The sequence below is a fragment of the Dermacentor albipictus genome, chromosome 7, assembly GCF_038994185.2.
Source record: "Dermacentor albipictus isolate Rhodes 1998 colony chromosome 7, USDA_Dalb.pri_finalv2, whole genome shotgun sequence".
Lineage (NCBI taxonomy): Eukaryota > Metazoa > Arthropoda > Arachnida > Ixodida > Ixodidae > Dermacentor > Dermacentor albipictus.
The window spans coordinates 130,751,020-130,772,635 of NC_091827.1; the positions used below are offsets into that span (position 1 = coordinate 130,751,020).

General features: G+C 48.9%; 1 protein-coding gene across 4 annotated transcripts in view; it reads left to right on the top strand.

The window, feature by feature from the left end:
- The window catches only part of brun (trafficking protein particle complex subunit brun), a 663,235-nt gene that overhangs the window by 259,719 nt on the left and 381,900 nt on the right, over positions 1-21,616 (top strand). For 3 of the 4 annotated variants that reach the window (XM_070522707.1, XM_070522708.1, XM_070522709.1), the window contains 2 exons: positions 1,319-1,418; positions 21,109-21,255. In XM_070522707.1, coding sequence (XP_070378808.1) covers positions 1,319-1,418; positions 21,109-21,255 — 247 coding nt within the window. The remainder of the gene's footprint in view (positions 1-1,318; positions 1,419-21,108; positions 21,256-21,616) is intronic. The other variant, XM_070522710.1, reaches the window with a different exon arrangement.

A 21,616-nucleotide genomic window follows, 5' to 3' on the forward strand; every position in this document is an offset into this window, starting at 1 on the left:
GCTTTATGTGCTCACGCTATGTACGTTATTTTGCGCGAGTGTTACATAGCTTTTTATGTTACCATCTGTTGTACTTTTCATTCCTTTCTCGACAACTCTTTGTATTGATTTACCGTTTTCATTTGTTACACTGTTTTGCAAGCACGTGATCATTATATACATTTTTAGCTGTCACGTTTTTCAGTGCTTATACATCTATTTTCTCTTGCCATTTGTTCAAAGACTCATGCTTCCCTTGGGGCCTGTAAGGTACTTTGAAATAAATAAAAAATGTGAAAGTGTGGAAAAAGCAGGTGGGATAACAGGCTATTGGCAACTATGGCATCGACCTTAGAAATGGTAGAAAAGCCGTGTTGGTAGAATGTGTGGAAAGAAACCGGTTGCAAATAATGGATGCCTTCTTGGAAGGTGCAAATTGCAGACCTCGAAGTTAAATGGACTTGACACTCTGTGCCGACCGCAGCACTGCCTTATGTTTGGTCAATAAAAGGTCAGAAGGTCAGTGAGGTTCAGCATTATTCTTAATTTGAGGAGCACCAACCAAGAAGCAGTAAGGATAAAAACATGAATTTAGGCTAGTGCTTGTCATCAAACAAACTTTGATTAGCTCTCAACAAGGCAGTAAAATGAATAGTGTTGGAACAGAATTGTTACATTATGTCAGCTAAGCACAGTAGAGGTTTAGGTGATGTGATGAGGCAATGTGGACATGGGTGGGAGGGCACTGGGAGCAGGCCTTCGGGCTTCAATGATTGATGATATGTTGCATAATGATTTCCACTTACAGTAAATAAATGCGCCTCATACTGAACAAGAGGGGGGCAGCACACTAAGAAGGAGACGACACAAACACTGCCACAGGAATTAGCAAAGTGGGGACATTATCAAGGCATTTTATGTCATCAAATGTAATGACACCTTTATCAGCCCCCTTCAGTCATGTTGCACGATAAAGAGTTACCTTTTTTTTTGGAATGCCTGCATAGACATTGTCGGGTAACTTGAACTGAAAAGATGAGTATGTTTTGTCTGTTAGTTTTTTTATTTGACGTGAAGTGCTTTTTCTGTCACATAGTGGTGCGCTAGTGTACCTATTTCAGACTCCATTTTGTTTTTTGAAATCGAAATTAGTTGCTAGTACAATGTTGTCTCCTTCTTGCCCCCATCCTATTTAGCCCAATCTTATGCTTTACTAAATGTGCCTGCTTCTTTTGACTTGCTGTACCTGTCATAGATATAGCCTTAGCTGGTAGACATCCTGCACCACAGCCTTTGTGCAATGTGTAGGTGCAGTCTGTCTTGCCCTTGTTGCATGCAGGCAGCAGTGTGATGGATGGCTGGCCTCGACTTCAGATTCAGCTGCTGCAGGACCTGCTAGTCACTGCCCGCAAGATGGACGACCTGCCACTGGCTGTCAGGTAATATTTGGTGGTGCAACTGCATTATCTAGAAGACTGCACATATTTAATAAGCAACTCTGTTCAAATGTCTCTGCATCATTTTAGCCCATTGTCTTTTACTGTGCATGGAAGGAAAAAAGGCCCATCTCCAACTGCCCGCTTATTCTGTGCACCACTGGCGTCAAATGAAACAGACACAGCAGAGCACGTGGCTGAAGCATAACTGAAGTTATTGACAGGCATGCACATCTGGCTTGGCTGCACTGTACAATAATGTTCTCGGTTCACTGTGATATTGTTACGTGCTATTCCCGCGCACTGAAGCACGCATTCTGCCGAGCAAGGAAGAATGCACCAGAAAGACAGTGAAGACAACACTCACAGTAGCACTCGTGTTCTTGTTCTGCCATCTAGCCTGCAGCCTTCTCTCTCTCTCTGTATATATATTTTGTAAATGCAATTTCCTATCCTCGTGGCATTTTAGTGGGAGGTACGGGGTACCCACATGGTACAACAGAGTTCCACAATGGCCAACGTTTGGCTTTCTCCACCATGGCGGAAGAAGAATTGGCGCCCACCGAGGTGACGGCAATGACAAGGGTCGTCCTGGCTCAGCTAAAAGATCCAGGCACATTCTGCAGGACTGACAATGTCGACATCGAGGACTGGCTACCACTGTACGAGCGCGCAAGTAAGAACAATCACTGGGATGAGATGATCATGTTGGCAAACATATTATTTTACTTCAAAGGAACAGTGAAGGTGTGTTGCATGCAAGAAAAAGATGTGTTCCCTGTTTGGCAATTCTGCAGGTAGAAAGGCAGCAGCAAAGAAGGAGCTGGCATCTTGTGCGCAGGCAGCGACAGAGTCATACTTATATACAGGATGTGCTTGCCCTTTGCCGCAAAGCCGACGACGGCAGATGGAGTCTGAAAAAGTGAGCCACATGTTAAAGGGCATAGCAAATCATGCCTTCAATCTGCTAATCTGTAAATACTGCGACACTGTTGATGGCATCATCCAAGAGCGCAAGTGCTTTGAGGCCACCAAAAGTCAACGCATTGCCCATCATTTCGCTCGACTTCGGAACACGGCAGCAACATGGTCGTGTAAAGACATACCTGAGCCGTTGGTGCCACTCACTGTCGAACATGTGAAGAAGATCATCTGACGTGAACTTGCCACTGTGTCTCCTGCTTCTACATGTGGCCGCACCTGTGACCACAGCTCCCAGATGGTGCCATTAGTCTAAGCTGTCATTCATCAAGAGCTCTCCAATGCTGGCTTGGACTCTGTGTACGCCTTGCCAGCCGATCGACTGCCGTCCCTCACTTTTGCACACCCAAGGTCAAAGGCCGCCGTTCCGTACTCGCAATCAAGCCAAGTGGAGGACTGCTGATGACCATCCCATTTGCTTCTGCCCTCGTATCGGACACACATTACAATGGCCCGCCATTGTAGCAGCCGGTGGTATTGGTATCAGGCGGCCTATGGATTCAACCGTCGCCCTGACATGGCTCATGGCCGATTTTAGCCCTACCGCAAGCCTTCTCAAACCACTGGCAACGACGCTCCCTCCATGCCGTATTGTTGTTCATCATCCCCACGTGGTCACCCATCCCATTCGACTTTGTCTCATCGCCAATCATCTCGCTTGCCCCAATTCCCCCACCCTACGTCACCAATTCAACGACTCCCTCGGGAAAACTAAATGATCTAGCTCCCAGAGGTGATGCTGCATCGACGGCTCGCCTGGCAAGTCCTTTGACCACACTGCAGACCAGAAGGAACCTGATAGACGTTAAACTGGATAATGCACATGTTGTTGCTTGAGTGGATACTAGGGCTCAGATATCAGTGATGAATTCGGAGCTTCGTCGCCACCTGAAGAAGGCCCCAACTCCACCCACAGTACCGTTCACTTGTGTCGCTAATGGCAGAACGTTTTCCCTGCTAGGGATGCGCTCTGCTTGAATAAATGTTGCTGACCGATCCACAAGCGTACTACTTGCCATGCCCGAGAAATGCTCCCATGAACTTATCCTCGGTATGGACTTTTTGTCTGCCCATTCTGCCCTTATTGACTGTGGAACCGGCTTGCTTCAGCTAGACCTACCGTGCTACCATGATGCTCCTACTGTACGCCAACCGCGCTTGTGCTCAGTGAATTATGTTCTTCTACCTCCTCAAGCCATTACATATGTGAACTTGTGGTCTTTTTCTCCCATTCCCGATGGTGATTACATCCTGACCCCGATCGTTGGTGTCTTATTTGCCAAAAACATCGCTCTTCTATTAGAGTTCAGGATACTGGAACGTCTCTACCCATATTGAACTTTAGCTGGTGCACGCTGCTTATCCCAGGTGGCACGACTCTAGCTCACGTCTCTTCCATTGATGAGTATGCCGTTTCTGCATTCGTTACCAACACTTCTTTGTCCTCTGCCCCTTCCCCTTCCTCGTACAATCTCGTTGACGGTGATATTGACAAGATGATAGCGTCTGACCTCCTTCCTGCTGAGACAGCTGATATGCAGTGCATATTGAAGTTCTACCACGACATCTTTGACTTTAATGACCGTCTTTCGGGACAGACATCTGTGGTCACTCATAATATCAATACTGGTGACGCCAGCCCAATCAGACGATGTCCTTATCGCGTCTCCTATGCCAAGCGAGAAGTGATACTGCGTGAAGTCAACAAGATGCTCACCAAAGATGTCATTGAACCTTCATGCAGTTCATGAGCATCACCGGCCAGTCTAGTCAAGAAGAAAGATGGCAGCTTGAGCTTCTGCATAGATTACCGCCACCTGAACAAAGTAACGTGCAAGGACGTCTACCCTCTGCCACAGATCGATGACGCTCTCGACTGTCGACATGGCTCTGCCTACTTCTATCGACCTGAGGTCAGGACACTGGCAGATATCCATCGATGATCAAGACCGTGAAAAGACTGCATTTGTTATGCCCGATCGACTTTACCAGTTTAAGGTAATGCCCTTTGGACTGCGTAATGTCCCAGCCACATTTGAAAGGATGATGGACTCTCTCCCTCGTGGATACAAATGGTCAACATGCCTCTGTTACCTTGACGATGTCATTGTCTTCTCACCGACATCTGAAAGCCACCTTAGCTGCTTGTCAGCAGTTCTTGAAGTTTTTCGGCAAGCAGGCGTTCAGCTCAACTCTGCCAAACGCCGTTTTGGCTGCCGCAAAATCACTGTGCTTGGCCACCTTGTGAGTGCTGAACGCATGCAACCTGACTCAGAGAAAATTCGCGTTGTCAAGGACTTCCCTATGCCACGTTCCACTAATGACATACGGAGCTTTGTCAGCTTGTGCTCCTATTTTTGATGTTTTGTCAAGAGCTTTGCCAACATTGCCCGTACATTCACATAACTCTTGAAGGAAATATCATTTTCTTCAGGTCCTGAACAGGCCACTGCATTTCACATGCTCACAACTTTACTTACGTCACCGCCAATCTTGGCCCATTTTGACTCGGCAGCCCCCACTGAACTTCGCACCGATGCCAGTGGACATGGCACTGGCACTGTTCTCACCCAGCAGCAACAAGGATATGACCACATCATCACCTGTTCCAGTTGCCTTCTTTCTTCTTCAGAGTGCAAATTTTCGATCACCGAGCACTAGTGCCTCGCACTAGTAGAGGCTGTCGGCAAGTTTCGACCATACTTGTTCGGCAGCACCTTTTCGGTCATCACAGACCACCATGCGCTTTGCTGGTTGTCTTCCCTCAAAGATCCGACTGGATAATTTGGTCGCTGGGCACTGAAACTGCAAAAATACAGCTTTGACATCGCTTACAAGTCTGGCAGACTGCACCAGGATGCAGACTGCCTATCTCGTCATCCCAGGGATCCTCCTGACTTCTCAGCGCACAATTTGGATGGCTTTGTCTTCACGATATTCAATTTAACCGACATACGCAGCAAAAAGCTCCACGACACCAATTTGTGGTCACTTTTCTACCATCTACGCTGCCATCACTCTGCTTCATCTCTATAATTATTCGTGCTTCGTGATGGAATCTTATACAGAAGCAGCACCAGCTCCGATGGCCCAGAGCGTCTACTGGTTCCCGAAACACTCCGTTCCACTGTTCTCGAACAGCTTCATCATGCTCGGACCGCTGGACATCTCGGGGCAACTCGCACGTACAATCGTGTTTGGCGTCGGTTCTTCTGGCCAGGCCTCCACCGCTCTGTGTGCCAATACGTTGCTGCTTGTGAGTCCTGCCAGCGCAACAAGCATCTGTCCTTGTCCTCAGCTGGTCCTCTTCAGCCCATAGACATTCCTGGTGTCCCATTCTACCGCGTCGGCCTTAATCTCATCGGGCCATTCCCAACATCTGACTAGGAACAAGTGGATTGCCATAGCTACGGACTACGTGACACGATACTCTATCACACGGGCACTGCCGACAAGCTGTGCCCGTGGTTTGGAATTCCTCCTTTGTGACATTATTCTTCGCCATGGCACTCCTCGACAGCTGCTGACCAACCGTGGTCGCTCAGTTCTGTCCCACGTCATTGACAACATTCTTCGTTCATGTTCCATATGTCGCAAGCTAACTACTACCTACCATCCGCAAAGCAGTGGGCTTACTGAGCGCCTCAACTGCACGCTGACCACAGTGCTCTCCATGTACATTTCCTCAGACCACCGTGATTGGGACAGCATCTTGCCTTATATGACATTTGCCTACAACTTGTCACACCATGACACCGCAGGCTTTTCCCCTTTTTATCTTTTGTTTGGCCGCCATCCTACATTGCCCTTTGAGACTCTTTTACCATCACCTGTGCTCCCTCTTACAGGCTACGCCCACAATGCAGCTTCTCCGGCTGCAACAGCTTGTCAGGTTGCAAGGGATTGTCCTTATGCCTCCCAGCATTGCCAGAAGGCCTGCTAGGTCACCATCACAGTCGTTAATTACTCTCTGGCCGCTTTGGTCCTCCTCTGGATGCCTTGCTGCCGTGTTGGCTTGTCGTCAAAGCTTCTTTCCCTCTACTCCGGGCCTTACAAGGTCCTATGTCAGATCACTGACGTCATGTATGAGATCGCTCCATTGGACAGCCGATCATCTGCCACGTCCGCCACTGATATCGTGCACGTCACCTGACTTAAGCCTTATGTTGGCGGACACGATCCTACTGCTCCTTAAGCGCAGAGACGGCACTCTCGCCGGCAGGGGTTTTATGTTATGCGCTATTCCCGTGCACTCAAGCTCGCATCCTGCCAAGCATGGAAGAATGCACCAGAAAGACGATAAAGACGACAATCAAAGTAGCGCTCGTGTTGTTGTTCTGCTGTCTAGACTGCAGCCGTCTCTCTCTCTGTATTTCGTAAATACAATTTCCTATTCCTTTTGGCTACTCTCATCCCCGTAGTAATATTTTCATGTCTGTTATGTGAAAGCAAAAAAGAAAAATCATAGAAAACAAACGCTAAAATATGTCAGTATGGGGCAAGTATTATCACGCAGCGCTGCCAAACTGTATGTGCTATTGGCATCTAAAGCAGCAGTGCGCATTGTACAGTTGTGTCGTCATCATTACTGTCCTGCCGTCTTTGAACCAGAACAGAAACAAGAATATCCCAGCACAGAGGGAGCATCATTGCACAGTGCACTCTAACCAGATGTGCATGCATGTTAAAGAACCCCAGGTGGGCAAAATTATTCTTGAGTCCCCCACTACAGGGTGCCTGAAAATCAGATTGTGGTTTACACAGGTAAAGTCCATGAATTTAATTTAAAGATAGTAATAGTGAAATTCAAGCCAAAGCAAATACGAAACAGCATATATTTGAATAAATGTTTAAAAAATATTGCCTAAAAACATTTTAATAAATTTGATAGTATGCGTTTAGGGCAAGATGGTTCAATAGGCTCAATGATGTAATCCACCGGAAATGTCTGTCATAGAAGCCGGTAAGGGCTGTCATGCTTTGAGCTGAATTGTATAGAAAGGCCAGAAGTAGAGGAGAGAACGCAGAGCCATACCAGTGTTCCAGGTGAATGTGATGAAAAAGACAAGCTTGCGTCACGACCATGTTTCTGGCTGGCCTGGTCTTGCGCAGTAAGTGAGCATGCAATCTGATGACATTCTTTGGCATAAGTGGCGGCTTCAGATAGAACCATAGATTCAGAAGCGTTGGGGTGATACAAAAGAATTGTGTCCATAAACGAAGAAGGTTCGCGATCATAAAGAAGAAAGAAGGGAGAGAATTCTGTGGTAGACTGAGTGGTGCTATTCTAAGCATACGTAACAAAGGGAAGGATGTGGTCCCAGTTATTGTGGTCAGTAGAAACGTACATGGCGAGCATGTCATCGAGAGTATGATTAAAGCATTCAGTCATACCATTGGTTTGCAGATGATTGGCACTTGTAGTTCGGAGAGCAATGAATGGCCACGGTAACTCGGTAGTTTGCGAGCCACACCGTGTCGAAGAACAAGGTTGCGAAGGATGAACAAGCCAACTTCACATGCTGTGGTCGCTGGGTATGCTGAAGTTTTGGCTTAGCGTGTGAGGTGGTCCATGGCGACAATGACCCAGCGGTTGCCATCTGGGGTGTACGGTGGAGGGCCGTACCGTTCAATGCCAATGCCAATACGGTCGAAAGGCTGGAAGGGACAAGGCAATGGCTGGAGCGACCCTGTTATCTTGTGAGATGGGCTCTTGTGGGTTTGGCACTTGGAGCACGAGTGACCAGTAGTATCGAAGCCGTAGGCGTGCATAAGTCTTCAGTACACCAGCCTGGGCACATCGTGGATCCATATGAGAAGAGGCACAAATGTCGGAATGCAGATGGCGAGGAATTACTAGCAATCATTTTTGGCCATCATGTAGGTAGTTGCGGCGGTACAGGAGCCCTTGGCAGATGGCAAAGTGGTGACCAGGAGGCCAAAGCGAGCGGTCGGTGGCGCATGGTGACGGTTGAGATAAATACTCTAGAAGAGAGGCTATCCAAGGATCCTGGTGTTGCTGTGCTGGCATGTTGGCAAATGTAAAAGATGAACCATAGCTGGAGACAGACGGAGCACCATACTCATCGAGCAGTGGTGAGCGTGAAAGATCGTTGGCATCCGAATGATTACAGCCTGACCGGTAGACAACACAGATGTCATAGTCCTGTAGATGAAGCACCCAACGACCTAAAGACCAGATGGGCCTTTTTAATGATGACAACCAGCACGGCATGGTGATCAGCCACGACTTCGAATGGACAGCCATATACGTAAGGTCGAAATTTGGTGATTGCCCAAACTATTGCAAGACATTCTCTTTCAGTGACCAAATAGTAGATCAGATAATGTTCACCTAGATCAAGCTCACCTACTACAGATCAGGTTCCTTAAATGCCGATTGCAGCAACATTAACAATGTCACCAGAAATGCATAAAACTGTAAATAGGAATGCTCAATGGAAAAGTTTGAAAAGAATGTTATTAAGTTGACCAAGACAGCAAAAATTTCAAGACAGCAAAAATTTCGCTGCATAAATGCGCTACCTCTATTCGATGATCATTGCATTACTGAAAGTAATCGGAGATGCTGGTTTGCCATGTCCTGCTCCAAGGGTAATGTTTTCTAGTTGGCTAACTACGTGCAGCATTTGAGAATTTTCACCGTGACATTCAATAAAACTGCGGATAACGTTCAATGATCCGATAACTTCCCCAAGAGTGGGTGCTCGGGAGAGCTTGTTAGCGTCATTATCATCGCTGTCATTGCACAGTCACATCAGCAGTAACTTCATGCTCTGAGTCTGAGTAGCACGTTTGTTTATCATTTTCAAAGTTCAGATACTCGGCGAATTCGACTGCACCAGATTCGCTATCCTCTGTGCAGAGTGCATTGATACAGTCGCGATACTTGGCTGGTTCTTCATCAAGTGCACATGAATAGTCAGCATCAGCATCGATGGTGCTTTCCTTTGAGAAGCCAGCGTGTTCAAAACACCGCATGATCAAAGTGGGTTCCACTTGCTTCCATGCATACACAATAAGACATATGGCCCCGAGGAGGTCGATGGAGTACTCCATGCTGTTGTCGTAACAAAGGAGCATGCGCTTGAGCAGGTGGTGGCGGTAAATCTTCCGCGTGTGGTGAATGATGCCTTGGTCCATTGGCTGCGAGATCAACATGGTGTTCGGAGGAAGAAATACCATCCTGATAGCCTTCAGGTGTGGGATGTCACCATGCGCTGAGCAATTATCAGCAACGAAGAGTACATTCGTGCCTGTGGCCGCAAACTTGTGGTCAAGCTGCTGAACATAATCTTCAAATATTGCACCTGTGACCCAGGCTTTCTTGTTGTGCAGGTAGATCAGCTTATCCCTTGGCGGCAGTCGTGCATTTTTAAAGCAGCGAGGCTTCCCACTCCTTCTAACTACGAGTAGTGGCAGCTTGTGTTTACTGCACATCTTCACGCCGAAAGGAACAGTAATTCTTTCCTTGCCCTGCTTTCGACCCTTGACCGTGGTGTCCTTCACTGCGAATATTTTTGTGAGCAGCATCTTGTAGAAAAGGGCTGCCTCGTCAAGGTTGCACACATCATCTGCACCATGCTCACTAAGCAATGTGTGTTTCTCCCAGGCGTCGACAACGCTCTCGTTTGCACTGCTGCTCTCGCCACAGACAGCTAAAAAGGTCAAATTATTGCGCTCTTTAAAACGGCTGAACCATCTATTGCTACATTTGAACTCTTTGTGCCTAAGTTGTAGAGACAAGTCGTTGGCCTTCTCCCGCAGCATCGTTCCATTGACGGGTAAGTGGGCTGCGTTTGCTTTCTGCAACCAGCGAAGTAGAGCTGATTCCACATTTTGGTATATGGGAGCCCATACTCGTGACCGCTTTGAAGAATGTCTTGCTGTAGGCCTCCAGTACCTTTGACTTTTTATTCAATATTGTGGACAATGTTGAGAGGGGCATGCTGTGCCTTTCAGCCAACTCGGTCTTGGAATACATGTTGTTACCCGCTTCTTGGATCAAGCAGAACTTCTGCTGCAGCGTTAAAGTCTTATACTTTGGCATCTTAGCTCACTGGCACTTCTGCACAGTTAAAAAAAAAAAAAAAAACCACGTTAGCTGCAACACCCCTAACCACCGTACACAAAGAAACGGCACAGACCGGCGTTGCGTGCACACAGGTCGCCGCAGGTGCAGAGAGAGAACAGGCGAACGGCAGCCAGTGGCAGCGACACAGAGCATGCGCTGATGCTGTGACCACTGCGACTGCGAGGAGGGTGCAGAGTGGGAGGAGTGGGATCTTAGATCAAGAATTTGATATCGACTTTCTTTTTTTTTTAAGATTCTGATGAAGCTGACTCCATATCCTCCTGAGACCCGGGATGTATTTTGGTGCACGGATTTTTCCCAAACTTCCAGAATAAGTCAGTAGGGTTGAGAAGGGGAAAAGTGTTAAATATTTTTTCAACAGCCCTGATAGTTTCAGCTCAGCGCGATGTCCAATATATTGGACACTGGGATGCTACCCGGTCTTTTTTCACCCAGCGTGCATGTAATGACAGACCGCAGATATTGCGCTCAAACTCGTGTGCAAAAATATTTTAATAACTCGAAAGGCAAAGTAGTGAATAAAGTACATAAAAGGAGCATTCCTCTGCTCAACGAAAATTTTGCTCTTGTGTTCACTTCCTGTGGGCAATTTCAAAACACCTTTGTGTCCTTGGTGAAGCAGAAGAAGAGCCGACATTTGGGGCAAAAAAACTGTGTTTTCATGTCGCAGCCCTGTAGTCTGCAACGGGCAGCGTTTGCAGTGTGCCAGCATTGAGCAGTGGGTAGTGCTCTTTTCTTAATGTTCTCGAGGAGACAGTCGAGCCTGTTTTGATGGCGGATGACACTCGGCTTCATTCTCTCTCTCCGTTTTATCCTGCTTCTTCCCGTGAGCCACGAGAGTCTCAGCAACAGATTGGCAGAACTGCATATATTTGAGTATTTCTTTCCACTGTTTCTTTAGGGAGCATATGTCCCGCGGGTACTGCACCCAGAAGTTGATGAGGGCAATGTCGAAGAGGTGAAAGATGAATCTCATTGTCCACTTGTTGACGCGTGCTTTTATCCTGTAGTAACTTTTCACTCTGTCTGCCTTGTCAACACCGCCCATGTTGACGTTGTACATGCGCACAATATCTGGTAGAGGGATACCGATATGTTTTTCGCTCACGAGACCACCTGCGACAGGTGTCTTGTGAGTCCAAGCCACGGAATGAAAAAAGAAAAGTATCGGCTTAATTCATCAGACACGCGAGGTCGGTCCCCTAAAGAAAAAAAGAGACGCGATTTTGTCCTCAAGCCACTAAATGCTAACAGTACTCCTCTGCTGTTCATAACAAGGCCATCACAAAAGCGCAGTAAAAGAAACCGGGTTGAGTCCTAGCGTCCAACGTAATGGACACGCGAAATCAAAGGAAGCGTAAGATAAAGCAAGCGCGCGAACAGTTTAAATTCCGTATTCTGCGCGTACGCTGTTGTATTAACTTTAATATAAAATCAAAGATATGCCCTGAAAGCAGGTAGAAATACGAGAAACCGTGCTTGCTTCTCCGGCAGTTGCCGTAAAACGCCGCGCCGGAGAATGCCGCCATTGTGGAACTGTTTCGGCGGGAATTTCAACAATGTATTTTCATTATTTCTGCATAGATGGCGCAAGCAGGTGTCCAATAAGTTGGACAGCGTGGTTCTAGGAGGATGAAAGCCTTGCCACAGGAGTACTGCCTCATTTCTGAATGTCCAATATATTGGACAAATCCCCATAGCCGGGTCTCAGGAGGATACGTTGCGATCTACTTATCCATAAACTTAATCAGCTTAATCTAGATGTGTTGTATAGGATTAAGGAGTTTCTTCACAAACGAACTGAATATGTCACTGCCAATAACTTTCTACCTTGTCACCAATTGCACCTGCAGTGCCACAAGGATCCATCTTGGGGCCTCTGCTCTTGATTGATATCTCCCTAACTGTTTAACCTGATCATGAAATAATATGTTTGTAGATGACTATGTAATGTACCACAAGATCACAAAACCTGGTGATTTATATCAGCTACAAGGCAATGTCTACAGTATGTCCCTCTGGTGCAACAAATGAAGTCGAGAGCATGACGGAAGCCTGTCTGGTCGGGCTGATGCATAAGGAAGAGGCCCGCACACCGACCAAAATGGTTTAAAATATATTCACGTTCTGGCTCCCCCACAGGAACCTTGTTCACAGTGAAACAAGCGGCAGAGCTGGCATCCTTTTTATGTGCGGCTCAAAACATGACTAAGGCATTTGGCATACATGGACGGCATATTGTCTTCGTTGTGATTAAGCGTGTGCGCTGTGGTTTGGATGATTAGGGACTAAAGATAAAGACGCGAAGAATGATTTTGTTCCTTGGCAATTACACAAGATTTTTCCTAGTTAATCGTATGTGACGTGATTGCACAGTGTTCGGCCAGGGCATTCCATACAACATGTCATTTCTGGACGTCATTCCTGTGCTGTTTAAGTCTTGTTTTAATGTTGCCCGTTTCTTTGATGTAGACATACCGACAGTGCACACATGGAATGATGTACACCACACCTGGGAACTTGTCCTCTTCCAATGGGTCTTTCACATGCGCGAGCTCATGTCTAGGTTTCCTAGAGGGCACGTGTGCAGCCTGCATGTCATATGACGGCAGAACACATGCAAGGGTCTCACTTATGCCGGGGACGTATGGTATCACCCTTTTTTTGGGGGTCCAGGGTAAGTGGGTACTGCGCGAGCCACTTGGTGCCCCACTTAGTCAATGAAGTATTCAGGGTACCCACAAGCCGTCAATTCCCACCACACAAGTGCATTGTCCACCATGCAGGCTTCCACTGTTGTGCACACATTTTTTTGCTCGATGAAGAAAGCCAACAACAGACCTCTTTTGCAAAGCAGGGTGCACTGATGTGTAGTTGAGGTAGTCACCAGTGTGTGTGTGCTTCCTATAAACACCTTGAATAACGGTTTTGGTACTTCGTATTGCACAAGGGTGTCCAAGAATGGCACTTAGCCCTCAGATTCCGCTTCTACAGTGAACTTGATTGCTGCTTGCATACTGTTTAGGTGAGCTGTGAAGAGGTCAAGGTTTTGTCGTTGCAAAACACTGAACAGTCGTCAACATATCTGAAGCAGACTTTAGGTGTCGGTCTAAACGAGAATAACGCTTGAGCTTCGATAGCCTACATTGTTAAATTAGCTACTTTGATCGAAATCGACGCCCCCCATTGCCACTCCGTAGACTTGTTGATAAAATTTCTTCTGGAACATGAAATACGTATTTGATAGGCAAGACTTTAGTAGCCTACCTAGATCATACTCCTCGGTGGGGGATCTGTCAAGCAACATTGGGTCTTTGTCAAGGTGGTGATGCAAACCGCCAGGGCCATGTCTATTGGTACGCTTGTAAACAGTGACACCACATCAAAAGAAACTAAGAATTTGTAGGGATCGACGTTTGTCCCTTTAACCTTCTCAATGAAGTTGTACATGTTGCATATATGCATAGCACTTTTGCCAACCAGTCACAGTATGATACTATGAAGAAAATTTGACAGCTTGTGGAGTGGCAAACATGTGAAGTCCACTATTGGGCACAAGGAACATTGGGCTTATGTACTTTTGGCAGGCCATATATAGCTGAAGCAGATCCATTGTGGCATAGCAATCTGTAGTACAACTGCTTAACATTTTTGTCGCAGTACATTTGTGTTCTGCGGTAAAACACGCGAAAGCTGCAAAGGCGCTATTAGTTTCATATCCAATAGGACCACATAGGCAGTTCTCGGCCCAATTTTATTTTAGAAGAAATGTGTAGAATCGGGTAAATGCAGTAATTGGTCAACTCTGAGGTACAGTTATTACTTCAGAAGGATTGAAAAGCAGGCGAGTTGGAGCCTATGCATTCTTGGGCTGTGCACACATAAATGAAACATAAGGAAGACAACCAGCACTTGACCTGTCTTCACTCTCATGTTTCATTTGTGCATGCGTTGCCCAAGAATGGGTCATTGGAAATCTTCCTCAGCTGGCCAAAAATAGGCGTTTTCGATGGATGGTGACATTTACTCAACACATTCACTGTTCCTGAAGCTCCACGGAGAGGGACACTGCCACTAAAGGGGTGGCTATTGGGATCACCATAAGGGTCAGGTGCATGCGTGCTGACTGGCCAAGCTGGAATTATTCAGTGAAGGCCAATTTTAGAATCGAAATTGTAATGAAGAAGAAGAGCACAAGGACAAGGCGAGCCAGATCATCTGTTCCGTGCCTGCAGTCAAACCAGTGGGCCAGCCAGATCGCCAGTGCTTAGCGCGAGCGTGAGCCGTTCAGGCAACCAGCTGTTACTGCTCTGCGTGACCTTCCTTCTCGATTATGAACAGACGCTACCAACTGAACTGTTCAAACACTCCATTACAATTGGTGGAAGGTGCGGGGTATTCAAGAACATCTACACCCTGAAACTCCGGTCTCGGACTCTGCCTCCCGTCATGCCTGCCTCTCCCCAGCCGACGTCGCCGCCACCCTCCGTGGCCTGCTCTGGCGCTGTTCCGCAACGCCATCCAGCGGTTTTCAGCGGTGCGGATGAGCAGGACGTCAATGACTGGTTGTCTACATACGAACGGGTGAGCTTGCACAATCGATGGGACGATACCACCAAGTTAAATGCCGTCATCTTCTACCTTGTGGGAGTGGCTCACCTGTGGTTTAAAAATCACGAAGCCGACTTTCAGTCCTGGTCCGCATTCAAGGCCAGTTTCGCTGAAGTTTTCGGTCGCCCCGCCGTCCACAAGTTGCGCGCCGAGCAGCGGTTACGAGAGCGAGCGCAACAACCCGGTGAAACATTCACTTGTTACATCGAAGAGGTTCTCGACCTGTGCAAACGTGTGGATGCTTCTATGTCCGAAAATGAGAAATTGAAGCACATTTTGAAGGGCATCGCCGATGACATTTTTCAAATGTTGATCGCCAAGAGTTTGTGCACCGTAGCAGAGCTCATAAACTTGTGCCAAAGCTACGACGAGTTGAGAAGGCAGCGCGATTTGACCAGGCGCCCCTCCGTGGCTGACGAGGCCCTCTCTTCCATGACCGTCCTCCCTGATCGCTCCCCCTGCTCACACAAATCCCAGCTTTCGTGCGGGAGGAAATTGCACGTCAGCTCTCTCTAATGCCCTTTGCTGAGCTACCTCAACAGCAGCCGCTGCCGTCACAGCCTCCTACACAGCTCGCCCCTACGCTCCGGCGGGTTATTGAAGAGCAAGTTGCTGAGGCTCTACCAATGCAGCATCAGCTGTACCCTGGCGCCGCGCCACCTACTTACGCATCCGTCGCCGCGCAGCCTCCTCGTCAACCACTCGTTGCGCTACATCGACGGCCGCTACCACCTGTTCGTCATCCCGTTCATCGACCTGCTCCTGCGTTTGCTATTTTTTGGCGCACACAAGACAACAGGCCCATATGTTATGCCTGCGGTATTCCCGGCCATGTGGCACGACTCTGCCGCCGCCGCATGCTGCACTCTGATGGGTTGGTGCAGTCGCCTCCCTACGCCGACGTGCAACCTTTTCATGACACTTATCTTAGTCGGCAGTCAAACAGGCCACCAGCGGAGCGCCTGGTCCTTACATGTCGTTCGCCTTCCCCGCGTCGCCGCTCGTTATCCCCCATGCGTCGGCGCCCTTCACCCACTCAAGAGGAAAACTAAGCGCCGCAGTTCAGGAGGCAAGAACTGCGTCACTATCGATCTCTACAAGTCCTCCATTGTCGCCTTCGAACGTTGTCGACCTTACTGTGGACGGTCTCCCCACCGTTGCTCTAATTGATACTGGACAGCCGTGTATGTCCTAAACGAACGCCTCTCTCGCGCCTTACGAAAAGTTACGACGCCACTTTCTGGGTTTTCTCTTCGCACAGCAAGCGCCCAGCCAGTGCAGCCTTCAGCAGCATGCACAGCTAGAGTTGTTATTCAGGGCGTTCTCTATATTGTGGAGTTTGTGGTTCTCCAGTCCCGCTCTCACGACGTGATACTTGGGTGGGACTTTCTTTCGCAAAATAACGCCGTCATCAATTGTGCACGTGCTGAAGTCGAATTATCCCCTCTGTGTGACGTACCCCTTGTCCGTGCCACATCTCTTCCCGCTAAGCTAGTCCTTCGAGAAGACATCGCCATACCGCCGTACACTCGTCTGCCGTTGTTCCCGTCTTGTGTGGCGCTGTCTCTGAAGGCACTGTCCTGTTCACTCCTTCCGAACTCTTCATGACCCGCAAAGACGTTCCCCTGCCTTTCGCCGTGCTTGACATTTCAGCCGGTTTAAGCGCCATCGTTGTCTGCAATCCGCTTCCTACAGCCCTGACGGCTCTTTGCGGTGAAGCACTTGGCCATGTTCAGCCTCTTGATGACATGTTTATAACCGACGTGCCGGATGCTTCGTATACAGAGCTCACTGACTTCTGTGCACTTTCCACTTCTGCTCCGCCATCACCTGACTTATTCACACCTTTCATTGCCGATGACCTCACTTCCGAGCAGCGCTCCCAGCTTCTTCACCTGCTTGCCCAGTTCCGTTCTTCTTTTGATGTCGCTCAGCCTACTCTGGGTCGCACGTCAACCGTCAGCCACCACATCGACACTGGCTCCAACGCGCCATTGCGGCAGCGCCCGTACCGCGCATTCGCCAAGGAACGTCAGGTGATCAGTGAGCACTTGGACGACATGCTTCAGCGCGGCATCATTCAACCTTCCAATAGCCCGTGGGCATCACCGGTGGTTCTCGTCACAAAAAAAGATGGTTCTGTTCGGTTCTGCGTCGATTATCGCCGTCTTAATAAGATAACGCAAAAAGACGTCGACCCTCTACCACGCATTGACGAGGCTTGTGGGGGTTCCACTCTGCGTGCGGCTAGGGCTGAAGGCGAGCTCCGGATCTAGCCCCACGCAGTCGCTCCGTGGTACTCCCAACCCGTAGCGCGGGAATCGCGGCTACGCCGGGTTCGGACGAATAAGGCAAACAGCGGTGTCAACGGTAACAACGTTTATTGCTAATAGCAATATCAAACACTCGCAGAGGGACGTCCTCTCAGTAAAAGTAGAAAAAGGCTTGCCTCGTTGTCTGGGTGGGTTAGACAAACGAGGTCACTCACAGGATCCGGCAGGTGCAGTCCAGGCAGTCCAAGGCGTCGGCGTCCCAAGAGTACGGTGTGAGAATCCCACATCAGATCCTACATCTGGCTGCCCAACGTGGGACTCTTGGGTTCGAGACAGGAAGCGGAGCGGGCGTGCTGCACATGCAGCAAGACGCTTCCCCGGCGGGTCGCCGAAGAGCGCAGACATTCCGCGCGCGCGGCGACCGATGCATCTGCGAGACCGCCTCGCGTGGCCGCCTTCGAACGCGCCACGATTCGCGTGACTATACACGCGAACGACCAGGCGTTGGGATCCAGCATGGAGCGAACATATTCGCTCGCGAGGACGCGGTGAGTCGGACTTCTAGATTTGTCGCGCGCCCATCGGCATGTCTTGTGGATAGCAACTCGGCTAGCAGGCATTGTTGTGTGAAAGGTGCAATAAATGCCCTTGTGATTGTTTGCACTACTGTGTTGTCGTTCCTTTGTCCCAAGAGTACGGTGTGAGAATCCCACATCAGACCCTACACGCTCTGGACAGCTTGCAAGGCGCTCAATTCTTCTCTTCATTGGATTTACGCTCGGGCTACTGACAGGTCTCGATGTCAGCAGTTGATCGCCCTAAAACTGCATTCATTACGCCTGATGGTTTATACGAATTTAATGTGATGCCATTTGGCCTATGCAATGTGCCTGCTACGTTTGAACGAATGATGGACAATATCTTGCGCGATCTCAAATGGAGCACGTGTTTGTGCTACCTCGACGACATCGTTGTGTTCGCCCCTGATTTCAGCATGCATCTTCTTCGCCTTAGGCAAGTGTTGACGTTACTTGACCAATGCAGGCCTGCAACTGAACCTGAAAGAAGTGCCAGTTCGCCGTGCGCAAGCTCATGATTCTAGGTCACGTCGTATCACAAGACGGCATTTGCCCCGACCCATCAAAACTTCGCGCTGTGACAGAGTTTCCAAAACCTAAGACACTCAAAGAACTCCGCGCCTTCATCGGCCTCTGTTCTTACTTCAGACACTTTGTCCGCAATTTTGCCTCAATTATATCGCCTTTGACACAACTCTTAGGTGGCGCCAACGACCTATCCTCCTGGTCTCCTGCATGCAACGCCGTGTTCGTGACCTTACGCCGTCTCCCGACGTCTCCGCCTATACTGCGACACTACGACCCCACCGCCCCAACTGAAGTGCATACCGATGCCAGTGTTATTGGCCCTGGCGCTGTCCTTGCGCAGCGCAAGTCTGGCTACTCCGAGTACGTCGTTGCTTACGCCAGTCGTGCGCTGACTAAAGCGGAACACAATTACAGAGTCACAGAAAAAGAATGCCTGGCCATCGTTTGGGCACTCGGGAAGTTTCGCCCCTATTTATACGGCAGGCCTTTCAGTTTGGTTACTGACCATCACGCCCTTTGTTGGTTATCTTCTTTAAAAGACCCGTCTGGACGCCTTGCGCGCTGGGCTCTGCGCATTCAAGAATACAATATACACGTCGTATACCGCTCAGGTCGCAAGCACACTGACGCTGACGCTCTGTCCCGCTCTCCGCTGCCAGCCGACACAGCCTCCCTCTCCACCATTAAGCGGTGCGGTATCCTCGGTCGACATCGACACCTTCGCATCAGAACAGCGCAAGGATCCTTGGGTGGCCTCTCTTTTGGATCTCCTTTCTGGCTCGCCTGCTTCTCTCATCTCCCGCTCCCTGCGTCGCCAGGCAGTCCATTTTGCTGTCCGGGATAAGCTCTTGTATCAACAGAACTACCAGCCCGATGGTAGCAAGTGGCTCCTGGTTATCCCTAGGACTTTGCGTTCCGACATGTGCGTGTCTTTCCATACTGACCCACAATGTGCACACGCAGGCGTTTTGAAGACGTATGAGCGCCTGCGGCAACGTTACTACTGGCGAGGAAGGTTTACTTTTGTCCAAAAGTTCGTCCGCTTATGCCCGCAATGCCAACGCCGCAAATCTCCGCCTCATCTGGCCCACGGATTATTACAGCCACTTCCGTGCCCTGCTCGTGCCTTCGGTCGTGTAGGAATTGACCTGTACGGGCCGCTACCACTAACACCCGCTGGAAAACGATGGATTATTGTTGCAGTTGATCACTTTACACGCTATGCCGAAACTGCTGCTCTACCTGCAGCGACCACCAGTGACGTTGCATCCTTTCTGCTCCATCGTTTCATTCTTCGTCATGGCCCACCTCGGGAGCTGCTGAGTGATAGAGGCCGTGTGTTTCTGTCACATGTGGTTGAAGCTCTGCTTGCTCAATGCCGCATAGTTCACCGGACCACCACGGCGTACCATCCTCAATCTAACGGACTCACAGAGCGTTTCAATCGCACCCTTGCGATTGAAACGCTTGAAACAGAGCGTTTCATCGGAGCATACAAACTGGGACATCATCCTCCCATTTGTCACGTACGCATATAATACGGCTACACAAAGTACTACAGGATTTTCCCCACACTTTCTTCTCTACGGTCGCGATCCTTCCCATACCATCGATACCGTTTTGCCTTATACACCAGACGCGTCGGAGTGTGCTCCCGTTTCAGCCGTCGCCCGATACGCCGAGGAATGCCATCATTTAGCCCGAAAGTTCACTTCCGCCGATCAACAACGACAAAAAGCCAGTCGTGATGGCGACGCTATGAATCTGAACTTTGCTCCCGGCACACTTGTCTTGCTGTCCATGCCTGCTACCACGCCTGGACTTTCGACAAAACTTCTCTCGCAGTATGATGGACCATACCGCATCGTCGAACGCACCTCTCCGGTCAACTATGTCATAGAGCCGCTTACACCGACATCCGACAAGCGCTGCCGTGGACGGGATGTTGTTCACGTTCACCGCCTGAGACAATTCTATGACCCGCTCGTCTCCACGTCGTAAGTCGCCAGGATGGCTCTGCTTTTGCACCAGGGGTAATTGTAATGAAGAAGAGCATAAGGACAAGGCCAGCCAGATCGTCTGTTCCGTGCCTGCAGTCGAACCAGTGGGCCAGCCGGATCGCCAGTGCTCGGCGCGAGCGTGAGCCGTTCGGGCAACCAGCTGTTACTGCTCTGTGTGACCTTCCTTCTTGATTACGAACAGACGCTATTAACTGAACTGTTCAAACACTTCATTACAAAATAATGAATAATTCATCATCATCAACAACCTATATTAAGTTCACTGCAGGACGAAGGCCTTCCCCTCCTATCTCCAATTACGCCTGTGCTGTGTCAACTGATTCCAACTTATGCCTGTGAATTTCCTATTTTTTTTTTTGCTCCCAATGAAATGCATAGTCCAGCCACGACCTTTGATTGGGATTGAATTAACCGAAAAATCGAATTAACCTTAGTTGAATTGAGGAAGACTACCATATATTCATTTTATGTTGTACTACCTTATATTGAACTGTATATGCTATTGATGTGATTTATCTGCTTTCCTTCATAATGATTTTGGGCCGAAAGATATTACTAAAACAATAATAAGGAATGCTGCTGCAGCCATGTGTGCCAGCTGCTGGAGTGGCTGCTGGAGTGGCTGACTCCAGGGGAGCGGTCGGAGGCATGCCAGCAGCTGCAGGCACTGGCTGGACGGCTTCAGGGCCCAGCCTCTGCTCGACCCCCACTGCTGCACCTGCCCTTGGTCCGGTGAGTCGCAACGAGAACCCTCCTGCCACACTTTTCTCTCTTGCTCAGTGAAAATGCAAAAGCATTTTATATATGCACCATAGAGACAAAAGGGGTGCCAATGATGCTACAACTGAGCACTCCATGTGGCGCAATGGGCGCACAGCTGTTCGACAATTGCAGCACTGTTCGAGCTCCAGGAAACAATGGACAACCTCGTGTGCCCTCTGAAAGCACTTAGGCTTTGTTTACTTGGAGAGGCCCATGCAGAATTGGGCATAGGTACAAAAAGAAGGGTCAGCTAAGATGTGCAGAAAAGTACAAAAGGAACTGTAGAATAGGATCCGTATTTTTCAATGCATAACCCACTAGAGCATATAAC